Source organism: Daphnia carinata, chromosome 6, assembly GCF_022539665.2.
Source record: "Daphnia carinata strain CSIRO-1 chromosome 6, CSIRO_AGI_Dcar_HiC_V3, whole genome shotgun sequence".
Taxonomy (NCBI): Eukaryota; Metazoa; Arthropoda; class Branchiopoda; order Diplostraca; family Daphniidae; genus Daphnia; species Daphnia carinata.
Window position 1 is genome coordinate 6,155,805 of NC_081336.1, and position 23,129 is coordinate 6,178,933.

Here is a 23,129-nt window from a genome sequence, read left to right on the forward strand (position 1 = left end):
TGGTATCAATGGCTCCCACGCGCATTAAACTAGATGTGTGTCAAATGTATGTGGGCAAGAAGTGTCAAGTAAAATGAAAACTGGGCGAGACATGAAACATATGGCGAAAGATGACAACTAATAAAGCTAGACAATCCTTTATCCGTAGGTCTAATGATTCTTTTTCTCGCTGCTTCCTGTATAAATAAACAACTGGGTCATAACGTTTTGCGGTTGTTGACGCATCTCCGAAAACAAAAACGAACGAAAAAAGTGTCGGTGATGGCGCAGTTTCGTATATGCTATGAAGTGACGTACTTAATAAGGAAATCGTAGACTTTGAACCGAACGAAATGTCGCATTTGCGATGAGAACATGAACAGATAAGCGTGTATTTGAGTGAATACGACGAAAATATTGAGATTAAATTATATTAAACAAACAACTTCAGCACATGTAGATTGCTTGTGCAACCGACCGCAGTATAAGCCGGGACTGTGGAAACGGTCGTAATAAATAAAACGCATGCAAAAAACACAAACAGAAGAAGACCATGGGTGCTACGAGACATTTAGAAATCTATCGTTTAGCCATAATGTAAGAATATTGACTAGATTCTTCATCAAATACATTCTTTTTTTATTTTTAGGTTTTACTTCATCTTGTGCAGGGCGGTGCAGACATGAGACAGATCCGTCTGGACTTGTTTGGTAACACTAGCCAGCGCAGTAAGCGAGTCAACGACTTCGGCAGTTTGCGTGAACGGATTATAGCAGACTTCGTAAGGTCGACGTATGTTCTCTGCCACCCAACCGCTAATAATAATTTTTTAAAAATTAGAAAATACATTTTTTAAAAAGGAAAAAAGGGAATGATTGGTGATAATTTTTGATTTTTGTGACAGATGTATTTCAATGTTACTAACCGGAATTTTTGAAGGGCATCTTCCAGACTTTCAGCCACAAAATAGACATCTTGATAATCCTGATCCTGATAGGGCTGTACGGCGCAGACGTTCGGATCAAAGGGCAACAGACTAGGTTTCCCGGATAGAGCATGTTTCAGTTCTCCGTAGCTAGACAGCAAACCGGCTCCGTATGCGCGAAGTTCCCCGTTTTGTTTGCACAACCCAAATTCGACAGTGAACCAATACATCTACGTCGCAAACAAAAACAAATTCATAGGAGCGTGTTTATGTATCAAATCGCAATATTATATGGGTAAAAACACAAAAATCAAAACAAAGTACTACCGTCGAGAATTTTTCAATGTCACTGTCGCTTGCCCCTAGCGAGGCTAAACCCAATTCTTGGGAAAATTGTGCAAAATTTTTGTCGGCCAAGATTGGAACATGTCCCAACAGCTCGTGAATAGAATCCCTATTTCAAAGAATTTTAATAGCATAATATTATATAATTTTTTGTATTGTTTTTTTTTTTTCTGTTGTTTAGGCTTACGGTTCCGGAGAGTGATACGGAGAGGAAGAATGACGAATGTATCTGGTATAAAATAAATAAATGATAATTAAAATTGAGTATCCATTCGTATGTAGGCTCTCATTGGAAACGTACTGAGTGCATTGAAATACGCGATACGCCAAGCTTGCAAGAAAATCGCGAGCCGTTAACAAACCAGCTGCTGGACGAAGAGAAAAGCCCGTCCTTCCTGCATTTTTATGAACATTTAAATGCAAATGTGAGTTAGTATTTTCAAAGGGAGTACTTTTGAGAAAGTTGGAAATGTCCTCTAGCTGCGGAATGTTGTCTGCCGCGTATCCGCATTCCTTTTGCAGTAGAGAAAGAGCTTCCAAATGTTGGCGACACGCGTGTTTTGGCAACAGTGACATCAGTTCTGTGTAAACAGCTTTCCAAGTGTTTTTGTCTTCGAGCGAATACTCGACGCGTGGAATAGGCTCTCCGCTATTGAAAAATGTCAATCGAATCTGATATTGTTGATCACAGAAATACTAGTCCAAAATCAAAAATACTGTTTGTAATTGAAAGCAATATCGGCAATTTCTTGACGCCGTTTTCGATAGACAGCGTCAGTAAACCCAGGATGGCCTTGATCTAGATCTGGTTCGTAACGTGTCACCAAATGATTGCATAAATCCAATTCAGAGATATGTTTTGGGAACCAGATTTCTGTTTATTAATGAAGAGTTACTTAATTAATAAAATTGTGTCCTCTCGATAGCCAAATAATGCAGCATTCGTCTTACCTGGTATGTCTCCAACAAAGTTGGTTGCACTGGCGACCGTTACACGACTAAGCGATGTACTTTGCTTCAGTAATTTGAGTAGGGATATAAGATTGTCGCGAGCAATGTCTAGTTTCAAAATCACTTCAAATTGGGGTTCTTCTTTGTTGTACGATGGACGTGATTCCACATGCAACAATGACCCCTTGCAATGCTGATTTAAACGAATAAATTGTTACTGAACACGAATCAACATTTGTTAAAACAAAATGGTTTACCTGTATAGTTTTGAATGTACGCGATAGCGTAACCATTTCTTCGCGCATACGGATAATTATCGCCACTAAAAGTCTTCCGTTTTCTCCGACGGTAAAAGCTTCTTCCGATAAGACGAGTTCCTCCTGCGACGTCGAATTTTCTGTGCTTGCAATAACTTTTTTTTTTGCAGAATTCGTTTGGAACTTATCGGATGATTATTTTGAACTTACCACGAGAGAGTGAATTTTCGTGAAGTAAATTTTCTCGATTCTCTCTGTTCACTTTTGATTCGAAACGTGCGTCGTCCACCAGAGACCGACGTCTTCCGGTATATCCGTTCTATTGCCATTAATGGCGCATATACGCTTAGTAAATTGGTTGGCAAGATTACATTGGAAAATTAACATGCACGATAGCATAATTTGCTAGAGAGAAGCTTCTTGAGGAACACAAGATCAACGTATTTTTATCGAATTTGCATTCTAAATGCGTGTAATTCGATATAGCTTGGGAGCTATTTCTCATAAGCGGGAAAACAGAATAAACCATGGCAGAGATTTCCATCCTTTGACGAACTACTATCTCACTATGTGTCGTATCATGCGTTTGTCTATAGTTGATTGGATCATGAAGCAACATGCATGTCGGCATCTTGACTGGATTTCTCCACATAAAATGAAACCTTATTTTGGAAAAAAAAATTCCGCCTGTTGTGCAATAAACCCGAGAGATTATGGCAAAAGACACAAATTTTCCGTGTTCTTATCCTGTCTTCAACCGAGCGCATTTATTATTTTTTCAATGATTTTCTCCAGTTTTTATGTTCCACAAGGCTACCCTAACTTGCTGTTATATTATCGACAAAAACAGGGTATTGTTCTCATTGCCTCTTATCTGTTATTTTGCAACAAACGAAATTGTTGTATACGTAAATAGCAAAATTTTTCTTTGTCACAAAATAATTAATTTGTCTCGGGTGTAAGGTCAAAGTGAAGACGAAACTTATAACAGTTTACCAGCCACTACAGTCAAATGTGCAAATTCTAAATGAATCAGAAGCGAGTACCATCTCAAAAGATGGATTAAATAGTGCGCCATTATTCGCTTATTGAAACGGCGCTAAGAATTGAATGTCATAATGAAACAGCAAAAGGAATAGAAGCCCCAAGTGCCATAATAACCGAGCGCTTTCATGACGTGATCATTCAGCCGCTCTAGTTAGGGAATTCCCTGTTGCTTGACACCCTCTAGATTGCGACTTTTATTGTGTTTATTAGAAAAAAAATCATAATCTTTTTAACTATGGAATTTATACTTAAACCAAGAACTGAACTCTGTTAAACGCGAAATCGGATAGCATTGTTACACACGGAATGTGTTAAGGATAGTCTTGGACGTACCTCAATACTATAGGATTTTTTCATGACGAACTGTTCTCGACCGGAATGAAAAGAAGTAATGCCTCCGGCTGCATTGGCCGGGTTCACAGCAATTTTCGGCGAAACAGACGTTGCTGACATCTTGTACGCGTAGCCAAGTAGGCCGTATTTCCAGAATTCCAGTTTAGGTAATTAGAACTTACCCGGTTGAGGGAATGTTCGAAGTTTTGGAGGGACCGTCAATGGAACAGATTCATTTTTGCAACGCTCTTTTATATATCATGGTTCTCGGTTTACGTCAAAGCCATCCTAGTACCGTAGCGCGGGAGTGGAGCCACGCCTTCATCGAGAAACATAACAACTACCTCTTTCCCGCCTGCGCCGTTCACTTGCCTCAAGTTATTTTCATTTAACCTTTTTTTTTTTTGCTCTTGATACGTATTTCAACGCTACGTGTCACTAGCCCATGGACATATGATGGATTGGCGCATTACCGGGCTATACGGAAAAGTGAACAGCAAGATGGTCATTAATCAAGCTGTGTATACAATGTATATACTCACGTATATATTAATAGGTTGGTTTGGATGAGGTGGGTGTTGATTCACCTCGTTCAACCACAAGTTTCCCAACTAAAATGTCTGTTGAATAGTTGTCCACATCAAGCGTAATCGATGACAGTCCACACCATAATTTGCTGGATCATTCTTCCCCTCGTGACCCATTAGAAGACCGCCCGTGGATTTGTTCCCACGGAGTTACGTGTTCGAAACTTGTGATTCTGCTGCAAAGGTATGGGGAAGTAAATTTGCATGCACTAGACACGGACGGGGTTTCTTTCTCGTTGAAGCAACAATTCTCAATTTTATGCGGGACGGAAATTACTATTGAGTGCTCTAAGGTTCATCAGTAAGCAAAAATCCAAAGTCCACCATCTTTTGGGAGCTTTATACTCATGCCTGCGGGAATGATACTCCTAATTGATTTTAGATGTCAGCCTGAGAAGCTTACCTTGGAATATATGCCGTCCGTCTTCTTTCACCTCCTTCGTGAAATATTGTTTAATGCATCGAAATGGAAAATATATCGATCAAAGTTTGACATTTCTGTTACGAGGGCGCCATTTAAGTTGTGACGAGGACCACGCACACAAACAAAGCGAAACTAAACAAAAGACATCATAAAATTACTTAATCCCAGTAAACTAGATTACAATGACGGCCTTTAAAAAAATTTCTAACCTGTTGTTTTGCGGTTGTTTATTTCAATCTTCGTCGACAAGAGGACGTTCCTCGAAGAAAAACGAAAAAGTGTTTCGAACATCCAATTTCTTAAAAGTCTTGACAATGTTGAATTTATTCATTTTAATGAAACTCGACTACCAAGAAATAAGCTTAGACTATTAAAAAAAGGATTTAATGAAAGATAACGAAGACAAAATTCACTTTCCCTATATGCGGTGTGGCCGCTGTGGAACCGCAAGATTGTGCCTCGTCCAAGTGATGACGGCATAAGCCACCTTGCGTAACCTTGTTAATAACTAGCTTTTATGACAACAAATGAAGAAATCTGGCCGAGTTATCTCTGCTGCTGCTCTGCTCGTGAAGAATGAGAATTCTCAATTAAATGTGTATCCAAGGGTGGGGCCATGTGTCACGTAGTCACGCACTAATAAGACGAGGGGGTTGGTTAGAGTTGACTTTTCATTACTTTGAGCCCATGTTCTTTTCCCATACGGCTACTAGTCCCAATTTATTAGACAAGATACTCCTTCGGATTTCTTTTTTTTTCAAAGAAAAGACGATTATGAGCTTCTTTTTTTTTATTTTACCCTGTGGCACGTTGCTACGTCGTTAAAGTTTACAGTGAGAATGCAATCGTTGCAGAGGACTTTAAGAAATGATTTCAATCGTAACTGACAAGCAGATATTGTAATCATTCGAGGGTTCCTATACGATTGAAGTGATTCCTGAAAGGGATGTAATCGGGTGTAAAAGATATATTGAATGCCTGGGCCCCACTAATTGGCCCTGATTCCTTTAGCCTGCTTGAATGGAGTACAATATGACGGAATGCTTTTGGGGCAGCGGCATTGTGTTCGCCGCCTACGTCACATTCTGATCCTTGTTGCTTCAAAGTCCGCAACCGACCATGAGATCGTCTTTTACCACTGCTTAAGATTTTTCTGGAACAATTGCATTGATGAGTCGCTGCAGCCATTGAACGACATTCAGAAGGCATTCTTTACGTATTTCTCGTCGTAGATTCCCCTGAGCCCCGATCATTCGAACGTTCTTTTCTTTATGGACGGCATGTGTATCAGTTTACTAGTAAGCAGCATGAAACAAACTCACCAATTTACACATTACTTCTTCGTCGTTAGAGACCGAACTCGTTTGTTGAGGGGATTAAAAAATATACGCATATTAAAATTTTTAGATGTAACAAAATTTGAAGAAGTTGCACAAAAAAAGCTTTCATAGTTCGATTCACTAAATTACTTTTATTATTATTATCATATTTTTACACGAGTCCAATGGAATGAAAACGGAACCGTTTTTGAAGAAGACGAAAAAAAAAATTTGAAGAGAAGGCGGCATTTTTTTTTTCTCTTGGCAAAAGAGATTTCATCAAAATTGTATCCGGTGGAATGCAACAGTTTTTTAGATTTCACATTATTAAATTACAAGGGCGCACCGACTTGTTCCCCATTGGAGAATATTCCTGTGCCAAGATTTTCTTTTTGTTGATCCTCAATAAATGTAACACGTTGTTCAAGGGCTAACAACGTATTTGTTAAGACATCAACTTGGGAAACTAGATCCGCGATAATAATCTCCAACCGCTTCTCTCTTTCCTGTTAAAAATGTAATGTTGAAAGACGATATACTAAGAAAATTCAGTCTGATGAAAAGGCATTATTTAACTAACTGTTTTGCTTACATTTCCTGTTTTTTCAAGCGAATCGCTAATTTGCATGTCCATAGTTTTCTTACTAATTTCTAGCTCGTCAATGCTTGACGATCTTTTTGAGTTAACACTCGCATCTTCGATATCTTGCCTATCTTCTGCCACTGAAGATGCCACGATTTTCTTTACGTCAACACCTTGAAGTCCACCAGCAATGGAGGGGCGAATTTTAGTTTTGGTAGATGACTTATTGCTGGAATTGTCAGCGACATCTAGAACTGGAGCAAAATTGGCTTTCCAAACTAGAATTTCATTGTCCGCTCCTCCTACAAAACCATTTGGTTAGCTTAATTTTTAAGTAGGTTTTAATCCAACCGTTTTAATACCTGTGGCGAAATAGTCACCATCTGGACTGAATTTCACCGAATGAACTGCGCCTTTCGGCCCATAAAGAGTATAACTTGGGCGACCTTCCATCAGATCCAAAACTTTCAATGTTCCCTCCTGTGATCCTGTAATCAGGTAGTTGCCCGACGTTGGATGGAATGATAAGCTGTGCACTGGGCCGTTGTGGATTTCATACAACTGAAGCACCTTCCGCATGCGGGTTTCATAGATTTTTACTACTCCATTAGCAAGAGCTGTTCCAATACATGTTCCACTAGGATGAAATTCAACATAGTTGCCTTGAGCCTAAAAACTATCTTCTTTTACAATACTAAAGAAATTGAAATAAGCGGAAAATACCTTAGGTTCATAGAATGTGTGGATGCAATCACCACTTTTTAAATCCCATAACTTGATTGTCCGGTCGTCGGCACATGAAACCATTTGGTTTCCGTCTGGAGATGGCCGCGTGCAACGAACCCAATTTGTATGACTACTGAACGAGGCTACAAACCTTAAGACATAATTGGTAATAGTTACACATTTGCAGGTTATTTGGTTTTGTTTGTATAAATACTTAGATTTATGCACAGTCCACAATTTGATTGTCTTATCATCAGATGCCGAAAGAATTTGTCTCCCATCTGGTGTAAAAGCTACAGAACGTGCTGCAGCCTGGTGACCTTTCCAAAAGGTGCTTTCACCTGTAATACTAGGAATCCAAACAGCTAATGAACCATCTTGACTGCAAGATGCCATTAGATTTCCAGATGGAGCAAAGCAAACATCACTGACAGAAGATGTATGGCCGGTAAACCTAAAAAGATTTTCAAGCTCAGAATTAAGATAAAGCACTTCACACATCAAGTGTTCATCGGATTGCACACAATGGCCTGTCACACACACTTTAATTGGTTGGTTAAATGAGACCATAGCTTATTTTAGCTTAAACTACAGAGAAACATGGCCAGAGACATCAACACTTTAAGCATAAAATAATGTCACTGTAGCAATAGTTAGTTTGACAATCATTATCAATAACGTTTTAATCTTTGACACAGCAATCACTTTGATTCCCCAGACATTTACATAACCAACAAAGCACAAAAGTTAAAGCAGAATGTTCATAAATTCACCTAAATGCTTTCATTTTTTGTTGAAGTCCCCATAGAATAATGGACTTGTCATTGCTACAAGAAATTAGCTGCTTCATATTAGGGCTAAATGCCAAAGATGTGATTGTTCCATGATGTCCTCGAAGATTTCGCTCTACAGAAAACATTCTGGGATGTATATGTTGGAACGACAACGAATAACAGATAATAATTGCTCTTGCAAAGAAGTTGAAATAGTGTGCTCAACTAAGACAACAATAACCGTTTAAAATTCACTAAAAAGAATAAATTGTTGAAATTCGTAATGATCGGCGTTGCCATCTCCCAAAATATTGGCGCTGAAGCGCGATTCACAGTAGGGCTCGGTTTCTGCCATAGCTCGGTCTCAGTCGGGTAGGTTCTTGGTCGATCGGCTAGGTCGTTATGTGTTTCTCTGCAGTTCTTTCGGGTTTCCGGGAACTATTTTTCCTGCTCATGGCTATGGCCTATGGGCAACAAACCAGCTTAAAATCCAGTTACATACACCGATTACACCCTTTTACTGGTCCGATTTACCCCGGTTCTTATCCCGAAATTTGATAAAGGCTCAAATTTCATGTAATATATTGAATTTCTTATTTTTTTTTATTTCGCGTTCGGCCCCGCCCAGTCCGGCAAACCAACCCGTTCAAGGGTTGGTATTTTTGTTTTCAGGGCGGGTCAGCCGGGTCTACCAGGTAACGCCACCGAAGTTGGAATATGTTCCGCACTCAATAGCAGTACAGCGATTTTGATAAGTAGCCTAAGATTTTGCCAAGATTTAGTTAAAACCATTACTATTCAGTTTTACTAAGCCACTTCCAAGATGTTGTCTGGAAGATGAGCACTCTTCTTGGGCGAACATGGAAAAGCTAAATTTTCCAAATTATTTTTAACTTTTGTATTATTTTCTTTCACTTTTTCCAAACTGCATTATCGGTGATTGAGAAACTATTTTGCTTCACTAATTTGAAATTTGTTGGTTGTTATACCAGCATTACGTGATTTACATGATATTCTATTGACTAGTCGAAACTGTAAACTAAATTGGTCTGAAATGTTCTGGCATAAATTAGCAATGGAACTTTGGATAATGAGAATAGAACATAGAGAAGGAACAATATTGCAAGTACAGCTTCTCGGTTTTTGAAACGCTCATGCAATTTTTTTCTACCGAAATATCGCCTCACTCTAAACTTGCTACGTTTTATGGCATACCAACCACTTGTGGGCTACGTCATGTACGCTATTTTATTACGCGATATGCAAAATATCACATTGTAATGATACGTTATTGACCTTCTAGGTGCAACTGTCTCAGCCAAAACACAATAAAAACTTTGTGAAGAAGAATTTGCCAAAATTGACACAAGGATGAGGGAAAGAGATAAAGGAAAGGCTATTAAAAATGTAGGCTAGGTGTGCAACTGAAATACAATTTAAGCCTTGATATTAGTACTAAAACCCATAGTACAGTTTACATTTGAGAAAGTTGTACTGTATTTAAGATTTGGAAGTATTTAAGTAATCCAAGTAGGAACCACACAGCAGATCAGAAACTGGAATACCCAAAATGTCAAGTAGCTCTTGGGCCGTATGTGTTCCGTCTTCTGGTGTTTGGTTATCGTTCAATACCACCTTGAAATCGGGAATTGATGCAGATAGTACATGGCATTTTTTGAAACAAACAAGTCTACCTCAAGTTCCAAAAAAAAATCCTAAACCTTCCACTTCGTCAACGTGAATTCTCGTTTGATTGAAAAGCCACAGCAGACGTTTTTTCTTCACCAGGCCTTTTACACCCAAAGCCATTTGTAGGACGCTTTTTAATGAGGTTGTATTGGTTACCGACGATTTTGAATAGCTCGATAGCTTTGGACCATCTACATCAGGTCTATCATAATAAATAAGTTCTCCGCTGCCGTCCTGGAAGACATAACTGGAATTAGTAAGGCAAAGCAACTTGTACTAGAGTATTGTGTACAAGACTTTAAACTCCCTTAATTTCAGGCGGCCATTTTCCGTTTTGAAAAAAGTGTCACATTGCTCAATCACTTCCATTTCCATTTTACACACTTCAGCAACCTTTTTTATCACAGCGTTTACGTCGTGAATTTTCGCCTTTATTTCAATATTTCTGGCAGTATTCTGACACATCATCATGAACGGTGTTATGAGACGTTAGTTCAGTATCTGATATGGCCCCCTACTAAATTACTAATGCAGATTTAAAACGTGGTCTTCACACTTAATCGCGTATAGGGACAAAGAGAGGTAAATTGCGGCAATAAATCGCCTGCAGCATCATCATGTTCTTATTGCGCTTTAGAGCCAAACAGCAAATATTTCTAGCCTACACTTCTACACTTCAACAGCCATACACATTTTAGACAATAATTTTTAAATAATAATAATAATAAATATATATTATAATATATATATTCATATACAAAACACAGAACCAAATTCAACACAAGGAAATGCCCGCCTTTTATTCGGATTTCATCTTATTTATACGTTTTTGGATCCCTTCGTGCCACTTGGGTTGCCTTGTCTATTCGTTTAAGTTAAGCTGGGACGAAACAGCTGATCAGGTGGTGCCTAGTTTTAGAAGAGTATACAGATGCAGAACGAGGAAACTAACATTTACACAGTTGGGTTCTCAGATTATGCGAGGCACTACGAGACTCTCCGACAAATGAAGGAAGCACGTTTATCGGCTGAAAAAGCAGATAGAATGGCGTCCCGTAGAGATGGATCTCTGCATAATCAAGAGCCAAGTTGTCCACGAGAAAATGTCCACTTGTCACCTCAAGAATTTAAAGATGGCATCAAGACATGCCCGCTAAACTCTTCAGCAAACGGCAAATTCTCTTTTGCAAGAGGCCGAAGCATTTTGGCCATGTCTGAGTTTCTTAATTCATGCCAATCAAAGAAGAACCAAACAGAGTCATTGAAAGAATATGTACCAATTTCTCAGCCCGTAAAGTTGTCAACAACAATAGCAAATCTGAAACCCCAGCAAAAGCCAAATTTAGAATCCAACTCCATGCCATCTGATCAATTTGCTGATATTGCTGGGTTGCAACTCCCAACTATGAATTCCAATTGGGTTTCTCAGTTCCCCAATATAAAAGAGCCAGTAACCAAGCATGAATTCTCTTCTCAAACACTTACAAAGAATTTTGTCATGGAAAGCGAACCAGGTGAACAAGGAAAAGCGACAGGTACACGTCACATATGTAGTATATTTTGGAAATGTGTTGAAGCAAACTTTGTATTGTCTTCCATAGTGAATAATTTAGAACTTGCATCACAAGGTGAACCAGAGAGGAAGGAAGAATACAATAAGGCATCCATTAAACCAACTTCTAACTTGCCTATGCCTTTTATGCCTGCCGGTATGCCTTATAGAGCACCCAAATCAATCCAACGTGCTAGGCCAGAATATACAAAAATGGAACCCAAAGTCAGGAGACCTGTTTCAGAAAATATGAAGCCATGCAATGGATTACACCCTACTCAGTATAAAGCTCTAATGAATTCTTTTGTAAAAATGTAACCATCTTTGTTTAGGCATTCTAGTTCACTGCAAATTTCATGCCGAAGAGAAAACAGTCCTGTGCAGGCCCAACAGACAAATTCACAGCTAAATCTGGCTACAGTTACAAGTGCCTCAACTACGTATGACAGCACCAAGTGGAACTATTTAAGATAAATAATTAATTTTGAATTACTTGTTTGCAAGGAATCGTAGTCGCGCATTTCTGTTGAAGGCGGCACTTGAACGAGCCAAATCTAGCAAAAAAGAAGCTACGCAAGAAGCGAAGTTGCAGTCACCCTCCTGTGATACCCCAACTCACACTAATAATGTTGTTTTACCTGTACATGAAAATGACGAAGATATCAAGGAACTGTTGCAATTAGCTTCAGCATCTGCACAAGTAGAACGTACTACTGTATTCGAAGAAAATGTACCCAAAATGCTAAAGCTTTCCAAATTAGCACAGCTAATAGAGGAAGGTATTAGTCGTTTTAAATTAATTATTTTGATCATTTATATTAAAAAGAAGATTATGCATAGGTCGTGTTCTTGTCAGATCTGATGTGCCCCATTTACCAATCTATAATTTCAAGGATTTCCCATTTGAACTGGTTATTCATGAAGCTTTGAATTCGTTGGGTTTTGAAAAACCCAAAACGACTCAAGCCTATGTTTGGGATGCAATTTTGCGTGGTCATAATGTTGCTTATATCTCAGGAGCGCGAGGTGGAAAAACATTAGGTATCGTATAACAAACGAAGACTTGCTGTAGTTCTCATGCAGGTCCGTAATTCTAAATTTCGACAACAGGCTACCTGATACCAATATTAAATAATTTGCTTGATCCAAGCGAGTACAGCGAAGTGCCAGAAGGTTGTTCCCCTTTGGCCATTGTTATTTGCTCATCGTGGGAAAACGCAGAAATGGTGCATTACTATTGTTGTCGCATAATGAAGAAAAATCCAGTAATATTTTTTAATAAATCATAAATGTCTATATATAATAATCTAGATTTTATGTTTTAGAACTTTCGCTCTGCCGTCTTCACAGATGGTACAGAACGGTCCTTGAAAGTGGCTCTGCCCTACCTGATCAACGGAGTGACTTTGCTTGCTGCCACAGCTCCTGCACTCAATTTGTTGCTATCAGAAGGAAAAGATATAATTAGCTTCGATCGATGCTGTCATCTTGTATTCGACGATGCAGACTTTGTGCTCAAAGAACACGCCGGAGCAGCGAAGAAACTGTTTTATTTTTATCAGGAGTCTGTTCAGCGGGTAACAGAAGGAAAGAACTTTGTCCCACGACAGGTAAGCATGTCAGTGAATGCATATTGCCTATACTCGTGCTAAACTTCTCCGTTGTAGATTGTGGCTTGTGCTAGCCATTGGACAAAAGGAATGGAAGAAATTTCTTCAAAGGTTTTAAAAAATCCTTCGGTTTTCATATCTTCTTGTATGGAGGCTGCCATTTATGGTGGGATGAAGCTTGATGTTCGTCTTGGAACTTGTGACGAGATGGACTGCCATTTGTTGGAGATTTTGCAAAAAAAACGCTTAAGCAGAACCATTATATTCTGTCGCGGGTCGGCTGAAGTCTTTAAAGTTGAACGAATGCTGTCAACGGTAATTTGATCAAAGATTTAATTATTTATGCGCAATTCATTCTTACTTGCTTGGCTTCAGATTGGTGTGGCGCCTCTGTTAGCCCACAATCAATCTATTGTGTCAGATTTAGATTTTATAACGCAAAGGTGGAACCATGCCCGAGAGGGTTCTGCCATTCTTATCTGCACGGACGATGTCCTAGAGAGACTCAACATAAAAAATGCACAAACGCTCATCCATTATTTTATACCTCACCATTCCAAATACGATTTTAGCTATCGGCTTTCATTCGCAATGGACAACTTCCACTTGAAAGCTACGGAGGCTGATAAACCGGAAACTCATTTACTGATCACTAAAGAGTTTAACAACTCTCTGCTAACGATTGTACGTTTTATGCAACGCTTTGGACATGTGGTCTCTGATGAACTAGCAACGGAAGCCATACTTTCTTTCTGTGGTAAAGAGGTTCGCAAAAGAAATCTACCACTATGTGAAAATTTGAAGGTAGTAAATGCAAATTCGTGTCAACCGCATATTAATTGGGATTTTAATCTTGTACTTTTTTTTCTTCGTGCTTTCTAGGCGTTTGGATTCTGTAGAAATATGAAGCTATGTGGACTTCGACATGTTATTCTGGAAAGCCTTGACCAACCAATTGTTCCAAGAAATGGTATTGTTCGCATTCGCATTACAGCCGTGCGTACTGCAACCCAGTATTACGCCCGCATTTTGAAGCATCGCAATGAAAATAATCAGTTGGAAGATAAAAGTGGATCTCATTTCGAAGTTATGTCACAGATGCGAAAACACTTTCGCGACGAAAATGAGCGAAAGAACCCGGTGCAGGCGGATAGAATAGAAGTAGGTAATCTTTACGCCCGACGGACCACTGAACAGCTTTTTGACCGTGTTCGTATTGAATCGGTACTTGAGAAAGATCATCAGGTAAGCATGCCATGGGCATAAATCATTTCTCGTTTATGATCGATTACAAAATATGTTGTTCTTCAGGGAGTCCCTACGGAGGTTGCAGTAGTGTGTATAGACCAAGGCTGTGTCGTACAATGCTTTGTCAAAGATTTGTTTGAACTTCCAGAACACCTGAAAAAAATGGCCTCGGAAGCCATCGAAATTTTTCTGGTGGGGGCCAAGCCATTGGAAGGAAATTCAAGCTGGAGCCGTTACGCGATCGATTTTGTTCGTGAAAAATTAATGAGCAAAGAGCTGGAAGGTCGAATTGTGTTGGCCTTGTCGACTACGCTATGGCTAAGTCCATTGCACGAGAGGAAACGACTGGATGGCGTGAATTCCTGCGTTGTTGTAACAGACATATTAAAAGAACTCTTGAAAGCTGAATTAGCCGAACGCAACGACGAACATTTGGTAAAGCTACACCACCTATGTGAAACAGGTGGACTTGTTTTACCAGATTGCAGTGTTGGATTGGCAAGCCGAAGCAGCAAACCAATCGAAGTGGCTCATGCATTCCTTCCAATGAATGAAGAAACACGAGTTGAGTTAGTGGCTAGCGATTCTCCGCACCAGGTTTGGATCTCATTTGCTCTCTCTCTAATTGTATGTGATAATCTAACATGGCATTCTCTACTGCAGTTTTACGTCACAATCGTCAAGTTTCAGAAAACCTTGTTGTCATTGGAAGAAGATATTAAAAAACAAGTGAGATTACTCGGTTTTTTATATTATCAAGTTAACATACTAATGATGCTTTAAAAAACACATTTAGTTATCGAAATGTAAAAATTTGACGTACGAAGAAGCTCGTGTAGGAATTTTCTGCCTCGCGGAATCACCTACAGAACGTGGATCGTGGTGTCGCTGCTGCATAAAGAAAAAGATAATTGGACATGACGCATCCGAGTTCCGAGTGTTTTTCGTGGATTACGGAGACTACACGACTGTTCCGATACACGCTTTGAAAACACTGCCAGCTAAATTCATCAGTCGCCTACCATTTCAAGCCATCGCTTGTTCATTGTATGGCGTGGGGCCGAAAAATGACAGTGGCGGATGGACCGAAGAAGATGTCGACTTTTTCTCATCCCTTACCACTGGACCTGATGGGTTCATGCACGTGTGGCATGTCCAGACGAAGTTTAAAGAAACGGTTCCTGATGAAGTGACGAAAGGGCCGCACTATCATGTTACACTGATAAACCGCGAAGAAAGCGAGCCCCAAAATTTAGCTCAACAATTGATAGACAAAAATTATGCCATTTCGCTAGAAAACAATGAAGATTTTCGTGCAATCGTACGCCACTCGGCTGCAATCAAGAAGGAGGCTGAAGAGAAAGAGTTAAGAGACAAAATGTGCAAATCGCAACTGGACGATGCAGAAGATGACCTGAAATTTGATGTCTCGCCTGGTTGGATTGACCTCTTTCCGAAATCTCAAGAAAGTGAGGATACTAACTCAAATGCCGATTCTCGTCCATCTGACGAGGCATCCGGTGAAAGTGTCCCAGCATCAGAAGAGAAGCTGGTGGTGCAGCAAATTGTACATGGAAATCAAAATTTAGCGTTAATAGATCACACGATGCCTTTGAAGGACAGTTTGAGCCGCTTCCCTACAACGAAATGGGCACAAAGTGAACAGGTAACTAAGCGTTTTAGATTGATGTGATTATAAATTGTCATAACATAAACATTTTTTTTTCAATAGGATGTTTGTGTAACTTTCGTTGTGGGTCACCTGAGTGACTATACTATTGAACTTTCGGAAAACCATTTGAGCTTCGTGGCCGATGTTAATGGATCGAGGTAGTAATCTTTTCCGATACAATGTTGAAATGTATTACCTTAACCATTGTGTCGTTTTACAACTCGGCGTAGATATGAATTGAACTCGAGCACGTATGGCTTCATAGTTCCTGAAAAAAGCTCCCATTGCATCGTTAGTTGCGGAGTAAAAGCCACGCTCCGGAAGCAAGAAATAGGTTCAACATGGACCCGCTTCATTCAATCCCCCTTAAAGCAACATTGGCTGACTCGTGATTTTGACTATTGGTTGATTAATAATTCGTCAGACGATGAGGAGCAATTGGAGCCAATAGTAGACCCAAGTAGGAAGTTTTTTTTATTAACAAAAATCAGGTGTATTACTGAAATATTTTGATTTCGATTTATTCAGAATACGCATTCGACGAAGAGCAACCCGAATCGTCATCAAGTGATTCGGATGAAGAATGCATCGATGAGAAGTGGCTTCGTGACGATGACTAATTGACTAACAGGCAACTAGTCCATGGACTATTTTGAACTATGTAATCAAACAAGGCGAACTAATGTTGAAGACACATCTTATCATCTTATTTCTTTCAAATCCATTTTGTGATCTCTTTACAATTCCTGTTTTATAGTCATGGGTGTAAGTATCTTTCACTTAGTGTTTTTTCCCCACCGTTCTCCTTCCGTACATGGCCTATTTAAATACTAGCCCAACTTTTAGCTAAAAGAACAAAGGGAATGATTTTTTTTTGCGTGAGTTGAATAAAAAGCACGCAGTAGACCAAGAACGGAAAGAACAATAAGAAAAACATGCAGTGAAATGTACGTCGTTCTTGTACGAGCGCACCTCAAATCTCTTGTCCTAAAGAATAATACAACTCAGTTTCAATAAAACCTTTTGTTTTTATCTAAATTTACTGATTGCTGCGCTTTAGTATTATTATTCGCCGAATGTTACGTGAAAACTAGAATATTGACGAGGTGTCGCTTGAAGGAAATTAAGTCTTCGACCCTTACATTCCTTTTTCTCTAGGCATTCATTTCTTCTTAATGAAATGAACAGGGGAAAAAAATCGTCACGAAACTTGTATTTTTTAAATTGATTTCCGTCAAGTCCCAAATACCGTACACTGGACTTGTCCGTATCGGCCACTTTTTCGAAATTTACTCTAGAATAATGAGTTACGGCATTTCAATTATAACTCTACCTCCCACCTGTCCCCCCACCGAACATCAATGAAAAACAAGACAATTATTTTAAGGGTTTAAAGCAGTGCATTTTTAACTACGGTCAAAACGTTACAACACACTCATACTCACACACATACACACACATGCATACAAGAGATAATTTTGACTAGGTTATTATTTGCATCAAAGGTATACACATTTGCACGCACACACACACACATACACACACACACATACTAATTTCATGAATGCACGCTAGTAATAACTTAGGCTAATCAAAGGAAAATTGATGATTATAATCGTAGAAGCTCTGCCGGCACCATGGGGGCAAGTCTTGTTCACGTTCAGCCACAGGCAGGGGGGGGGGGGGTCGAACCGGACGTTCAGACATCGGTCGTGGTTTGTTGGTCAGGTTCTTAAATGGAGGCGCAGGAACTTTGTAGTCTTTCAAATTTAGATGCTGGGCACGTTTCTCCACAGGAAGGGTAGCTGGCGCATCCTCTTCCCGCTTACGCTTGGCCGCCAGATAATTTGGCCTTTCTCGAGATGGTAACTGGCGCACCAAATCTTTAGACTTTCCATCCTTGAAACGCTTCTCGACAGGGTGAGTTTCTGGGCCATGCTCTGTCCGCTTACGTTTATCCGCTGGTTTGGCCAGTACCACCGTATGATTGGCGGGTGTGTGGGAAAGACCAGGAGCTTTAGCCTTAGCCACTCGTTCGGACGCTACCACCGTAGAACTGACAGGTGCCTGTGAAAGAATAGGAGCTTTAGTCTTAGCCAAATTTGTATGGATACTTATCTTTTGCCTCAGCCAATAGTCTTTGCTGAGCCCGCTTTCTCTTTGACTCCAACTCGTTTTTCTCTTCCAGTGATTGTATCCGTGTCACCCGAACGGGTGGTTTAGGACTTATTTCCTTGGATCTTTCCTCCACCGATTGAATTACTGGTATATAGGTTAACTGCTTAAGCTTAGTCATCAAGTCATTAAGCAATTTCCCAGGTGGTAACTTGCACATCATATCGGGTTCTGGTTTTGAAAATCAAGTAGGGCCATTTTCTTGTTAGCTTGCGAATAGGTAGTTTAGAATGTGAGTATTGAATATGGGGAGTAGGAGAGGTCTGCCTAGCTATTTGTTAGATAGTTCAGCAATTAAACTTTGCTAATTTAAAAACTCGGGTAGACGATTGTCTACCCGAGGTAATGCATTCCGCATGGCGCACAGGCCATACGCGACTGTTCATCCTTGAGAAGGCCAATAAGCCCTTGCCCGTGCACTCTGTACACCATCCGGCGACTTTAATTTAAATTTACTCATAGTCCGCCTTGGCCCGGCTCTCCCGCCACTCGCTTCCCCGTCAATAGGGGGTGGGATGGCCTGCGTGAGCAAGCAGGCCACCATTTGGGCAATTTACACTAAGGACGCATTGCAGACCAAGCAAAGCCTGGGTTGGGCATGCTGCAGCCAGTCTCACCTGAAGCGCACAGGTTCGTCTCGTGATTAGCCCCATTGCCACAGCATTAATTTAATGCTGCGGCCTAGGCCCATACCTTGAGAAAAAGAAAAAAAAAGTTATTTTAAATGGAACAATGCAAATTACTTAAATAGCGCGGCTACTACTTCCCGTTAAAATGTCATCGGTTGAAATCGCGCTGTCGTAGGTTGAAATCGCGCTTCTTACCGCTTGATGTTTTCGGCCAGCGCCACCATGAGGCGATATCGAGATCTTCGGTCCTCCTATATAGGAAAAGGAGTCGTGCATTATCGATAAAATTTGGGAGAGCTTCATTTTTTGGCCACCAGTTGGCCAATTTACTGTACCTTTCTCTTGTTAGCTACAGATATAGTTTCGTCTGCTGTTGTTCAGTTATAATCTTTCTTTTTATAAGTTTCGCCCGTATGGTATTATTTATAATTTGTGGCCAGCTTAAGTAATTGTGAAGTTGTATTCGGAAAAAAAAAGTTGTAATGTTCTCGTTGGGGAAAAAATCTAATCCTGCCTCCAAATCGAAATCGAATGAACCTGTTGCAGGCTCGAAAGCAAAAAACTTTGCACAAGTATCAAAATAAAAAATGTTTTCGCAATTCTATCATATTCTAAATATGTATCCTGCATTCAGTTTGGCTTTCTAGATATGGGGTTTCAAAATGATGGGATGGTTGGTGAAGCAGATAGTGATGATGATCTTGAAGCTGAACTTGCTGCCTTAACAAAAGGCTCACAACCAAGTCGTGGGAAAAAAAGTAAACACTATAAATCTTTACTATTTCATTGTTAACTTTTTAAAGTATTACTGGTGAACATAAGTCATTTTATGTTCTAGGGAAATAAGGTAAAACAACCAATAACAGTTTTTAATATGAAAATCAACATTTGCTTTTGAATGAATTCATAATGTAGTAATTTACCTTTTATTTTTACTCTATTCCTTTCAAAATAGCCAGGAAATTGATTTCAGAGAAAGAATTAGCAGCCTTGGTTTCTAGTAGTATGGCTGATATACCATCTGATGCTGAAATTTCAGACATAGATGATGCAGAAGTTGAGGTACATTCTGTATAAATGGAACTTCAAAAGTTAGTGAAATGCAAATATCTGTATGATTCAGGATGAGCTCGGAGAACTTTGTGGCGAAGAAGATGATCCAGAATGTCCAGAGATACAAACTCAAGCTCCCACAATGAATGCAGAAGAAATCATCAAACTGCTAAATGAAAGGATAGAAATGTATAAAGTGGCTGAAAGTAATGCCAGTAAAATGGGTGATACAACAAAAGCAAGAAGGTAATTCAATTTGTTTCGCATGGATACATATGATGACAACAAAATCTTTCAGGTTTAATAGAGGAGTCAAATCTTTAAATGATATGCTGAAGCAAACACTTTCAGGAAAAGTGATTTCTATGGAAGATATCCCTCCTCCTTTGGCAGAATCTAATAAAACTTTATCGAGTAAGTCGCATATTTGCCATACGCCATATTTGTAGACTGATAATTTTTCTGCCTTTCGAAAGAAGACGTTACGATTGTAGATAATTTAGGCGTACCAGCTTCTTCAAAAAAAGGTGACAGTACCATTCCTGTCCTTCCAAAACCTATGGTGCCCGTGCGAGTTGCCCCTCTACCTCCAAGTACCGCACCACCTATTCCACCTAGAGCATCAGTGCTTCATCCTGTAGCTGAAATTGATCAGCAGAAACCCAAAGAATGCGTTTTGATTCAACATTCAGAAGGTACATGTTTAACCTGTTGTGGTTTCGTTCTAGCGTCTTACCTTTACGACTTTACCTCAGACATTGAAAAAGCTTTAGCGCTTAGACTGGAGTTAAAAAATGCAGCTTTGCAAGCTAAACGCGCAGGAGAGCCAGCAGCAGCATTGCAATTTGTTCGTCTAGTCAAAGTAAACCGTACCTCAAATAAATTTTTTTAAGGATTGCTTATCATTTCCTTCTTGCAATTATAGGTATGTGACCAGATGGTTGATTCTGCAAATCAAGGCCTTCCTGTAGATTGGTCTTGCTTGCCTTCAGTTGACATAGTTGGGAGTAAAAACAGTATTCCGCCGAACGTAGTTGAAAAAGTTTCTGAGAAAGAGGAAGCGGTATCAAGCCCAGTGATACAAAATGATATTATACCTCTTGCCACGGATGAGGCAAAAGAACCCCAGATGCTACCCACTGTGCCTACGATACCTATCCCTCAATCGACGTTAGAAGCGCTAGAACAACGTTTAGCCAAATATCAGAGTGTCATGCAACAAGCCCAAGAGGAAGGAAATAGTTCGAAGGCACGACGATTCGGAAGAATTATTAAGCAATACCAGGATGCCATCAAGCTGCACAAACTGGGGAAACCAATACCATTTGACGAACTTCCCGACCCACCTGGTATTCCATACAAGTTGTTATAACTACCTTGCATTGTGAACTGGAAATTTGTCGTTCAGGATATCCTCCAATTCCTGGAGCGCCGCGGAAAGCAGAAGAAACCGAAGGTGCGTTAGCGGTCCAAATCCAATCTGCCGAAGGCGCAGCTTCAGAATACACTACCATAACCCCAGAAAAGCCTTCTGTATTGCAACTTCCGACTGCTGGTCCGAGCACAGTGATATCGCCGAAAGCTTCACAAACCAAAACTCCATTGGCGACACGGCAAGATAAACAATTGGCTGTATTATTAGAACGGCAGAGTATGTTCAAAACAGCTGCGCTAGAAGCAAAAAAATCTGGAGACCTGGAATTGGCGAAAGAATACCTACGAATGGCCAAAGGATTGGATCCACTTATAAGCGCGAATAAATGTGGAGTACCTGTTGATATGGAAACGGTAATTTTCGTATAATTTTTTTATGAGTTATACATCGCTCATGTGATGTTCCAGTTACCGATTCCCCCGCAAATGAAACTTCGGTCATCCGATAAAAAAGGCATCCCAATCAAATCAGAGGGATCGTTGGAGGCTTCATTTATGGATGATTTTGTAATACTTTCAAGCGAAGACTGTATGCCTTCATCAACCGGCGATCAAAACAGTTCCGGTATTTTTGGGCAGTTGCATAATGATCTATTGGCGCAGTTAAAGGTAACGAAACTGAATATGTTCACTTTTTGCACATAACCACATTTTTTGTCGTACGATGAATAGATGTGCACTGATAATCGCGAACATAATCAATTAATTGGTGACATAGCGAATGCCAATTGGTTTGACCAATTGGCACTCCACACCCGGAAAGATTTAGATTTCATACACAGCTCAGCAATGAGAGGTGACACCATACCACGATGGAAAAACGAAATGAGAACTTTTTCGATTGTCAAGTACGTAATTTTCTTTTTGAAAATTACATTTATATTTATATATTATCCTATTTGTTTTTATTCTTTCGTTCATTTCGTTGTTTATGCTGGCACTATAAAACAATATTCGAAACAGGTGCTGTACCGACTTGAAAGATGATGATATGGAAGTGACAATTATCCGAGGGCTTTCGTATAATGTAGCGAATCCCAAAACTATTGATACTTACGCGCGATTTGAAGTTCCTATTCCATCTTCGGACAATCCGACAAAGGAGAAAACCAAAACTGTCAAGCATACAAATAGTCCGGAATATAATGAAACTTTTGTGGTCACAATAAATCGACAATCACGGACTTTGCTCCGCGTTTTCAAAGCAAAGCTCATCAAGTTTGAAGTTTGGGCTAAAAGGTATGATTTTCCTCGTGCCATTTTTCCCCCCGTTTTTCTTTGCTTTATTTATTCATTAATTTTTTCGGTAACCGCAGTAGGTTCTTGCGCAGTGACGTTCTGATAGGAACAGCATCAGTGAAACTAGCGGATCTACTAAATCACTGTCAGATCCATCAGGCCGTGGACGTGAGTGGTTTTTTAAATTTGTATTGTGGTTCGCGTTTCAACAGACAATCTTTAATTTCCGATTTTCTGTTTTCAGTTAATGGACGGAAGGAAACCTGTTGGAGGTAAACTGGAGGTAAAAATAAGACTTCGAAATCCTATCGTTGGGAAAGAAATGGAACAGGTACAAGAAAAATGGACTGTCCTTGTGCATTGAAACAGTTATATTAAGTTAACTTGTACCATTGCGAATTTTTAAGTGTTTATAACTGAGTCAATATACATCGTGAATATCTACCGGCGACTAGCACACAGTGCCTATAGCAGTTATTTCCCACCTAACTTTGCAACTTTTTATGGATGTGTTGCATGATTTTTTTACTTTTGGCCAGTTCTGTAATCTGATTTAATTTGAAATGGAAGAAAACCTCC

The 23,129-nt window shown here is 39.7% G+C and overlaps 5 protein-coding genes and 1 long non-coding RNA gene across 8 annotated transcripts; 3 read left to right on the forward strand and 3 right to left on the reverse strand.

Annotated features, from left to right (window-relative positions):
• Positions 1–357: 357 nt before the first annotated feature.
• On the reverse strand, positions 358–4,218 carry LOC130702303 (tyrosine 3-monooxygenase-like). Its single transcript, XM_057523973.2, has 11 exons — positions 3,838–4,218; positions 2,668–2,776; positions 2,458–2,597; positions 2,201–2,393; positions 1,967–2,123; positions 1,702–1,898; positions 1,551–1,644; positions 1,437–1,478; positions 1,232–1,358; positions 905–1,134; positions 358–794 (listed from the first exon to the last, which is right to left on the reverse strand). Exons 1-11 carry the CDS (start codon positions 3,955–3,957, stop codon positions 632–634), a joined length of 1,572 nt encoding a protein of 523 aa, XP_057379956.1. The 5' UTR covers positions 3,958–4,218; the 3' UTR covers positions 358–631.
• On the forward strand, positions 1,047–1,513 carry LOC132088035 (uncharacterized). Its single transcript, XR_009421096.1, has 2 exons — positions 1,047–1,199; positions 1,431–1,513. It is a non-coding gene; the product is annotated as an uncharacterized LOC132088035 (long non-coding RNA).
• Positions 4,219–6,345: 2,127 nt separating the features above from the next.
• Positions 6,346–8,511, reverse strand: LOC130702310 (POC1 centriolar protein homolog A-like). 2 transcript variants are annotated; one of them, XM_059495523.1, is made up of 6 exons: positions 8,250–8,511; positions 7,691–7,930; positions 7,474–7,627; positions 7,113–7,419; positions 6,760–7,052; positions 6,346–6,673 (listed from the first exon to the last, which is right to left on the reverse strand). In XM_059495523.1, the coding sequence occupies exons 1-6, from the start codon at positions 8,393–8,395 to the stop codon at positions 6,500–6,502; spliced, it is 1,314 nt and encodes a 437-aa protein (XP_059351506.1). In that variant the 5' UTR covers positions 8,396–8,511; the 3' UTR covers positions 6,346–6,499. The 2 variants fall into 2 exon arrangements, with proteins under 2 accessions (XP_059351506.1, XP_057379964.1); XM_057523981.2 differs by having other exon boundaries at positions 6,350–6,673; positions 6,748–7,052; positions 8,250–8,508.
• A 1,219-nt stretch (positions 8,512–9,730) lies between these two features.
• On the reverse strand, positions 9,731–10,481 carry LOC130702335 (uncharacterized). Its single transcript, XM_059495632.1, has 3 exons — positions 10,236–10,481; positions 9,944–10,172; positions 9,731–9,884 (listed from the first exon to the last, which is right to left on the reverse strand). The coding sequence occupies exons 1-2, from the start codon at positions 10,407–10,409 to the stop codon at positions 9,945–9,947; spliced, it is 402 nt and encodes a 133-aa protein (XP_059351615.1). The 5' UTR covers positions 10,410–10,481; the 3' UTR covers positions 9,731–9,884; position 9,944.
• Positions 10,482–10,804: 323 nt separating this feature from the next.
• On the forward strand, positions 10,805–17,022 carry LOC130702285 (putative ATP-dependent RNA helicase TDRD12). 2 transcript variants are annotated; one of them, XM_057523951.2, is made up of 16 exons: positions 10,805–11,473; positions 11,540–11,771; positions 11,823–11,930; positions 11,995–12,269; positions 12,331–12,531; positions 12,601–12,755; positions 12,816–13,100; positions 13,158–13,415; positions 13,476–13,904; positions 13,983–14,345; positions 14,412–14,945; positions 15,012–15,077; positions 15,145–16,014; positions 16,081–16,178; positions 16,251–16,480; positions 16,549–17,022. In XM_057523951.2, exons 1-16 carry the CDS (start codon positions 10,870–10,872, stop codon positions 16,638–16,640), a joined length of 4,800 nt encoding a protein of 1,599 aa, XP_057379934.1. In that variant the 5' UTR covers positions 10,805–10,869; the 3' UTR covers positions 16,641–17,022. The 2 variants fall into 2 exon arrangements, with proteins under 2 accessions (XP_057379934.1, XP_057379935.1); XM_057523952.2 differs by having other exon boundaries at positions 11,567–11,771.
• Positions 17,023–19,243: 2,221 nt separating this feature from the next.
• On the forward strand, positions 19,244–22,994 carry LOC130702297 (coiled-coil and C2 domain-containing protein 1-like). The gene is made up of 14 exons (XM_057523965.1): positions 19,244–19,396; positions 19,459–19,582; positions 19,780–19,886; positions 19,948–20,123; positions 20,176–20,291; positions 20,354–20,572; positions 20,633–20,739; positions 20,803–21,226; positions 21,286–21,665; positions 21,720–21,920; positions 21,984–22,159; positions 22,275–22,550; positions 22,628–22,718; positions 22,795–22,994. The coding sequence occupies exons 1-14, from the start codon at positions 19,307–19,309 to the stop codon at positions 22,912–22,914; spliced, it is 2,607 nt and encodes an 868-aa protein (XP_057379948.1). The 5' UTR covers positions 19,244–19,306; the 3' UTR covers positions 22,915–22,994.
• Positions 22,995–23,129: the final 135 nt, after the last annotated feature.